Here is an 8,697-nt window from a genome sequence, read left to right as displayed (position 1 = left end):
TTCAACTCAAACCCTCTTGTTGTCTGAATTTGGTGCGTTTGTACAAAATTCTGATGAAAATATAAGTCAAACGTTCAATCGTTTCAATCATCTTTTAAGCCGATTGATGAAGCATGGGATTGGACGAGAAGTCATCGAGCAAAAGGTAACATTCATGAACGAACTAAGGTCAAAATGGATGGAAGTGGTTTCGACAGTGAAAGCCCACGAACAGTTCAGAAACTATACCTTAGCAAAGCTGGTAGGGATCTTGAAGTCACACGAAAGTGAAGTTACTAAAGAAACAAAAGTTGTCTCAAGAATTGGTTCGCTGGCTCTGGTTGCAAAGGGAAAGCAAGTTGATGAGGATGATGTTAAGTCTAACCTTTTTGACTGCGAACTCACAAATGAATAGTATGCTCTAATGGTGTCAAACCCTACGAGATTCGCAAAGAAAAAGTTTCCTTCCAAAAACCGAAATTGGCAGAGAAGCTATAGTTCAGAAAATGTGAAAAAGGATAAAGTGAACACCTTCCAGAAAGAAGAAGATAAGAAAGAGAATAAGGTGGCAGGTGATTCGGGATATGATTGCAACTACTGTCATGGTAGGAATCATTTAAAAAAAGATTGCATGCTAAGAAGATGAACGAGAAAGAGGGAGAGGATGATGAGGTGTATCATCTTCACAAGCTTGAGGAAATCAAGCAGAAAAAGAAAGACTAAAATGCCATGCCTGCTCTGGTTATGCATGAAAATAATGATGAAAACGAGTTTGGTGGAGTGGAAGTATGGTCCAATGATTCAGAAGATGAAGAAGTCATAAAACCCACTCATGGAAAGAGCTTGGTGGCAAAAGAAGGAGAGTCGTAAGTGGGTGGACGATGCTCTATGGTGACAAATAGTGTGTCACAAATGCAAGGTTACACAACAGATGATAGAAAGGGAGATACAGATGAACGAAGGGACGTCAACTGCTTCGTTGGGCAGCCAATTCTTACACAGATCAGCAAATGTGATCAGTTGATCAATAAGGTAAATTCCATTCTTGAATCTCTTAATATTCCAGTATCTAAATATGAAACCGAATTAAATGATTTAAAATTCACATTTTCAAGTATAATTGAAAGTTTGAAACAAACTCGCATATCAAACACTAACATGACCAATAAAATGAGCAGGGTGTCATCAAAAAGTGAGGAGCGGAGCATGTGGATTAAGAATATTGAGTTCGAGCTTTCTAGGTCTAAGGATGAGTCTATTTATTTACAACGAGACAATTTGAAGCTTTTAAAACAAAGAAACATTTTCTGTTTGATTGCTAAGAGGATTTATTTTAATATCACTCAATTGCACTTAGATTGTGAAATTGGTAAGAAAATTCATAAAATGATATTGCCATTTTTGGAATTAAAGGAAGATGAAATTGATGTTGATTGTGAAACTATTGTTTCATCAGATGAAACCTCTGAGGCCTATAAAATTTGACTTGACAAAATTGAATCATACATTAAGTCCAAGGACCACAAGGACATGTTGAGACAATTACTTGATGCAAATGACAAATTAAAAATCAAAACCGAGACTGTATAGAAATTTGATTCATCCAGTTCAAAATTGAGTTCAGACAATAAATTAAATGTTGAAAATGTTTCTGAATTCGATGAGGACAGTGAAATGAGTGAAATATCTGTAGAAGATGAGCTTGATTGTTCGCAATTCCTTCAAAAGGAAAATGAAAAGGTGAGAGTTCTCATTTCACAAAATTCATTTGAATCCGCTCGTATTTCTCAAAATGAACCAAGAACATTAAAAGCGAAAGCAACTGTTTTCCCTAAGTTACAAATTGTTCCCAATCAAGTGTTTGCCACTGGAGGACTAGACAAAAATCAAACAGTCGAACTTACGTCCCTCGTTAATGAAGACAACAAAGATGGGTGCGATGAATTCTTTTGGTCTGCACCAATAGAAAATGCAGATGAAACGAAGGGTTTATCTGAAAGAACCTCTTAGAGAGTTAAAGGTAGATATGTAGCAGAACCACTGAACAATCGTTCAACATTTGAAAAGGGTAGCCTAAGCGGTACCAAGGAAGTTCAAAGCGAAAACAAACCTCAATCAGCAAATGATGAAACTCATGTGAGAAAGCGAGACCTCAAGTAAATGTTCACAAGTCTGCTAAACAACTCGTTGAGCAAAAACGTTTAAGGGATTGGAGATATCAGAATAATCTCATTGAAAGGAAGAACTTTTGGAAATCCCAAAATTCTAACTACGTTCACAGAGAAAAATATTCAAATTATAGTACGAAAGCTCGTTCGCAAGTAAGTCCTAGTCAGTGTTCGAATTTTCACTCCTGCAAATCAAAAGCGAACGTTATTCAAAAATCCTCTCTTATTAAGAACTACACTGAGAAACCAAAATCTCTTCCCACATCTGTATCACCCAAGGATGTCAAAGGAAAGGGAAAGATAGTCTCGAATTCGAAAGTTCAAACTAAGAAAACGACTACTAACCCTACGAAATTTAAGAGAGAATTCATCAAGAATCAAACTAAAGATAAAAAAATGAATTTGATTCTGAAAAAGAGAAAATACATAACAATAAAATAAAAGTTTTCACCATAAAAAGAAAAGATGAAACTACATTAGTTAAAAGAACATTTATGGTTGATCTTGCTATTTCATTTTCTCTTCCTGTAAAAAGCTCACAAGGACTCAAGCAACTTTGGGTTCCTAAATCTTCTTAACCTTTGCAGGTTATTTGTGATGAAGAGTTTGATACGTAATGGTATATCGATAGTGGCTACTCACATCACATGACAGAAAGAAAGGAGGAGCTGAGAGAATACAAGGATCTGAAGAATGGTGGTCTTGTGAAGTTCGGTAATAATGTACTTGGAGAAATCAAAGGTTATGGCACGATTACTAATGGCAAATTCTCAATTCGCAAAGTGGCATATGTGGAAGGGATGCAACACAACTTGATAAGTGTTTCACAGTTGGTTGTTGGTACAGGATTAAAGGTCTCGTTTGATGATGAAGGATCAGAAATTATTGAAAAGAAGACAAAAACAACGCTTCTTAAATCGAAACGCAAAGGCGAGATGTATCCATTAAACATAAATCCAATACGAGGGAATCCTTCTATATGTCTACTTACTAAGGCTGCTATACACGATAGTTGGTTGTGGAATAGGATACTTTCGCACCTTAATTTCAAAGATATCAACAAGCTGGTTCTTGGTGATCGTGTGCGAGGTCTTCCCCTCTTGAAGTATGACAAGGATCATCTATTTTCCTCCTGCGAATTAGGAAAGCAAAGCCAGAAAATTCATCCAACAATAGTGAACGAGAAGGTTATTGAGCCACTCGAACTTCTTCACATCGATCTTTGTGGCCCATCTGCAATCGAAAGTATTGGTGGTAATAAGAATATTCTCTTAATTATAGATGATTTTTCTCGCTTCACTTGTGTGCTCTTTCTTAAGCAGAAGTCTGAAGCAACTCCTAAGATTAAAGATTTCATCAAGCAAATTGATTTACAACTGTGAAAGGTGGTTCGCAATGTTCGAAGCGACATGGTATGGAGTTTAAGAACCAAGCATTCGAAGAATTCCTCACTGATAAGGGAGTATCTCATAATTTTTTTTCTCCTTATACTCCATAGCAAAATGGGATCGTTGAAAGACGAAACTGTTCACTGTGTGAAGTAGCAAGGACCATGCTTTTGTTTGCATCACTGCCGCTTTACTTCTAGGCTGATGTTGTTGCCACTGCCTGTTTTACTCAAAATACATCTCTTCTCAACAAAATATTTGCTATTACTCCCTATGAAATCATCAATAAACGAAAACCGAATGTAAAATTCTTTCATGTTTTCGGTTCCAGGTGTTTTATTTTCAATTCCAAGGAGCAACGAAACAAGTTTGATGAGAACGCTGACGAAGGGATTTTTCTAGGATATTTGCTAACATCAAAATCATATAGGGTTCTCAACAAAAGATCCAAAATGATTGAAGAAACCTATTATGTCACATTTTATGCTAATTAATTAAAAAAGACTCAAGCGAATGATTGTCAAGAAAAAGAGATCTTTCCTTCAACGAACCAAGTGGCTATTCCCTTGGCTAATCTTTATGACGAATTCATGCTTCTATTTGACGAACCTAAGAAGGCTATTTCCTATGAAGCAAAACCTGCTGACAACAAAGTCGATATTTTGAAGAAGATAATAGATGAAGCCATGAAACTCATGGATAATCAGCCACCAACTACGAACATGCCTCAAGACACGAGAACTCCAGTCTAGGGGGAGGATTCTGACTCTGATGCACCTCCTCATGGGGAGCAACCAACTACGGAAGAATCAAACATTCCATCATAGGGTGAAGAAGACACTTCAATTCCTAATGAAGAAGATCACTCATCATTCGAGGGGGAGAACAAGGACGTGAATGATGATTCAGATGTTAAGTCAGAGTTCGAGGAAGTAAATGCTGAATTGGACCCCTCCTATGATCCAAATTATCCTCCACTGTTCAAGTGGACCAAAGATCACCCCAAAACCCAAGTCATTGGTGAATCTTCTGTAGGTGTTCTTACGAGATCTCAAATAAAAGTGAAACAAACTGCTTTATTCTCCAAAGTGGAATTCTGTATGTTCAATTCATTTGTGTCCAAAATAGAACCAAAAACTGTCAACACTTCTCTTGATCATTCTGATTGGGTGCAAGCGATGCAAGAAGAACTCAATGAGTTCGAACAAAACAAAGTTTGGAGGCTAATTCCTACTCCACCTGAAGCATCAGTTATAGGTTTAAAATGGGCATTTCATAACAAATTTGACAAAGAAGGAAATGTTATAAGGAACAAGGCAAGACTCATGGTTAAGGGGTATTTCCAGGAAGAGGGTATCGACTACGAAGAAACCTTCGCACCTGTTGCAAGGTTGGAATATGTTCATATATTCCTGGCATATACAGCACATAAGAATTTCAAGGTGTTTCAGATGGACGTTAAATGTGTTTTCCTAAATGGAGAATTAGAAGAGACCATATACGTAGAGCAACCACCTGGGTTTGTGAATGAAAATTGTCCTGATCAATACTATATTTTGGACAAGGAAGTCTATGGTTTGAAGCAAGCTCCGAGACATAGTATGAAACTTTTACTCGTTTCCTTAAAATGTCTAAGTTTAAACAAGGTTCGGTTGACACAACCTTCTTCGTAAGAAAGAGGGTGACCATTTGATGCTTGTCTAAATTTATGTTGATGACATCATCTTCAGATCTACTAATCCCAACCTCATAGCTAAATTTTGAAAGCTGATGGAAACTAAGTTTGAGATGAGCTCAATGGGTCCTATTAACTTTTTCCTTGGATTGAATATAAGATAGGGACCAGAAGGTATTTTCATTAATCAGGAAGCATATATGAAAACTTTTCTCTCTAAGTTTGGCATGGTGGGTGACTCTAAAGTGAAGGTTCCAATGGCATTCAGAACAAAACTTAAGCCATCTCTGGAAAAACCAGTTGCGAATATGACCATTTATCGTCAGATGATCGGTTCTTTAATGTATCTAACAGCTAGTAGACCGGATATTATGTTTTCCGTTTGTTATTGTGCAAGGTTCCAAGCAAACCCTCGCGAACCTCACATGGTGTCAGTGAAGAATATTTTTAGATACCTAAAATGAACCTCTTTTTTAGGCATATGGTATCCTGCAAACTCTGGCTTCTTTGTTCAAGCCTTTTTGGATGCTGATCTTGGTGGATGTGGCTTAGATAGAAAAAGCACGACTGGTGGATGCCAATTTCTTGATGGTAAATTGGGTAGTTAGCAATCCAAGAAAACAAACATGTGTTTTGTTGGGTTTTTAGCAATCTAACACTTCCTAAGTGTGCATGCAACCCTAATAAACCTTGGATCTATGTTTGTCTAAATACATGCAAAATAATAATTTTTCCAAGATTTATAACCTATCTAACATGGCATGGGGAACATTTCAACATAAAGAGTTACAAGAGATTACATACCTTTTAGATGAGTTTGGTTCTTGAGGAGTTTGAGGGCCAAGCACCAATAGTGTGAATGCCTCAAATGGAATCACAAAACACCACAAACTCTTGGAATACTTTGAGAGAGTGTATACACTTGTATATTTCGGCCACACATAAGCTCACACACACTAGTTACACTAGTTTCACTTAGGCACCATTTCATGCTACATAAGCATGCTTATATAGTGTGCAGGGTTAGGGTGAAACCCTAATAACCCATGACCTTTCCTTTCCAAGGATCCATGGGTTAAAAGCTCCATGGATCATCCATTGACTTCCATATAAGCCTAGCCCGTTAACAAAAGAGCATTAGCCCACACTATATAAAACCAATAGCCCATAGTCTAATTAGTCTTCCTTTTAATCTCTAAATTTATTCATAATTAATTTAAGACTAAAACTAATTAAATAACATAATCTCATATTAATATATTATAACTTATAATATATTAATAAATATATGTGTATAACTCTCATAAAATTATCCATAAATAGTTTGGATGAGATGCAACCCAAATGGACCATGCCGGGTTGGGTCAAGTATATACCAAATAAGTTATGGACTTAGACACCTTATCCAACAGACTCCCACTTGGATAAGTCTAATAACTATATTTGCGTATGTTACTTCAGGAACCAACCAGCAATCGTAGCTCTCGAAAACTCCGTTGAACTATGAAGACTCTGTTGAACTATGAAGCGCCATTTTAGATAAGTGATCATATAATCCTCTGTCCTCATGATATCAGTTGGACAAATACATGGAACAACATCGTACTTATTGTCCATCAGTTTGTTTCCCGATTTCGATTTGTTTGACAAAGAACTTAATCGAACACATCAATTTAGTTCTGACCGGCCGGTACATAGGTCACAACAAAATCATCGAGGGGCCCAGATATCGCTTCTATTTCTAGAAGGAACAGATAAACTTCAACTCATATACTTGTTCTACTACTTGTTGAATTGTACACAAAGGCACGTTTTATAACATCAAGTTACTGATGCGTTTACGTGCAATCAATGCACAACCAACTCATAGGTAACAACTCATATCTCTAGGTTTGAAGATTTATATGATATTACCGTCTCACGATCACTCGAGATAAATTCCATGAAGTGATACAAGTGAGCGTGGGTTTATTCCAATACTCATAACTTATGAGCACTCATGAATGTTGTAGCAACCATTGCTATGACTAAACCCATTTAGCCATCTACAAACTCGATTCATGACGGTCTTGATTCATACCTACTTCCGACATATGAACGACTGTGGAGTGTTTAAATAACTTAGTCATTCGGAAAGAATAACCTAGCTATTTTGGAAGTCAAAACATGCAAAGTGAAACACAATAATAATCGAATCCAATATGGTCTCAGAACCCTTTTGAATATAAATAGACCACCTTTTATTTATCACCATATTGATTACACATTATTCATTGTATAATGTTTCAAACAATCAACTTAAGACTTGAATAAAAACAACAGTCGTACCATACTCCTAGCATGTACACTGTGTTTTTTCTAAACAATAGTTATGCCATACTCCAAGTATGCACACTATGTTTGTCTATGATCCTTACATTGTGATGTAGATCAATTGAACATGATTCCAATGATACTCAATTCACAATCCCAAATCCTTATTGTAAATGTATGAATTCCTAATTCCTACCATTTACCAAAAATTAGATTTTAAACTTATATGCACTGATCCTCTCATAATGGTTATGCACAAAGTCACCAAAACTTTGTCATCAGTCATTACAGAGTATTCCAAAGAAGATCAACTCTATGGAAACGAAGTCTCATATTCAAAGTACATTGCTTTGAACATCCTTCTTGCATTAAAGTTTTCTAATCTTACACAGATTGAATAACTTCCACCTATGTAGAAATTTCCATAGTCCCATTTTGACTATCACTTCCGAGTAAGAGTTACCTCTTTTCAGAACATGTCAATACGGTCCTTTCCGACAACTTACATTATACTTCCAACTTTCCCTGAGCAACCAATCTTTGGCGAACCTCAGATTGTCCTCGATAATTGCTTAATCACTTTAGTCATATCCATTTCTAGACTTTTCCCTTCTAAATGCCCTGAGCATTTGGAAAATTTAGAAAGGATGAATGTTATAGCACATGAAATCGATCCTATATCCGAAGCATATAGGACACGATTCATGATGTCTCACATAAAGACATGATACTAGACCAGTCTCTTGCTACAATATTTTTTTATTTGCCATGTTTTCAAAATTTAACTATGAAGAGGGATGTTGTAGTCATAATTGAATTTTGAGAACGCAATATATATAGAATTTCCTTAAGTCGAACCATTCAGACATAAAATTCATACATATAGCCTTGACTAAAGATGATTAAAATCTCAACATAAGCTTCTAGAATTGAAATGAAGTATAATTTCCTCTCCCTTAATTATAGCAAAACAACTTTTCAACCCCTGCAACTTCACGAATTGAAACTTTGTTTTTCTATAATTAACATTGCTAGCTTGCAATAATAGTAATCATAATTATCATGCTCCCACTAACACGATGATTATTAGCATAACACTTATGCTCGCACTAGCTCTGACATATTTCCAGAAATCTACTGGACTTCTGAAATTTAGATTCATACACCCTTTCTT

The 8,697-nt window shown here is 36.2% G+C and overlaps 1 protein-coding gene across 1 annotated transcript; it reads left to right on the top strand.

The window, feature by feature from the left end:
* The first annotated feature begins 3,649 nt into the window (after positions 1 to 3,649).
* Positions 3,650 to 5,818, top strand: LOC145007123 (uncharacterized). Its single transcript, XM_078966111.1, has 4 exons — positions 3,650 to 3,673; positions 4,039 to 4,281; positions 4,363 to 5,134; positions 5,688 to 5,818. The coding sequence occupies exons 1-4, from the start codon at positions 3,650 to 3,652 to the stop codon at positions 5,816 to 5,818; spliced, it is 1,170 nt and encodes a 389-aa protein (XP_078822237.1).
* The last annotated feature ends 2,879 nt before the right edge of the window (positions 5,819 to 8,697 follow it).

The sequence above is a fragment of the Lactuca saligna genome, chromosome 7 (assembly GCF_052625555.1).
Source record: "Lactuca saligna cultivar CGN05327 chromosome 7, ASM5262555v1, whole genome shotgun sequence".
NCBI classification, from domain to species: Eukaryota; Viridiplantae; Streptophyta; class Magnoliopsida; order Asterales; family Asteraceae; genus Lactuca; species Lactuca saligna.
The sequence above is the reverse complement of the archived record's forward strand: the minus strand, read 5'-3'. Positions and strand labels throughout refer to the sequence as shown.

Bases quoted from the DNA above. Each gene is read 5' to 3' on its own strand.
- LOC145007123 (XM_078966111.1), top strand. From the start codon at position 3,650: ATGGGATCGTTGAAAGACGAAACT. The intron at 3,674-4,038 runs GTTCACTGTGTG...TAATTAAAAAAG, and splicing joins GATCGTTGAAAGACGAAACT to ACTCAAGCGAATGATTGTCA. The intron at 4,282-4,362 runs GTCTAGGGGGAG...ATTCCATCATAG, and splicing joins CTCAAGACACGAGAACTCCA to GGTGAAGAAGACACTTCAAT.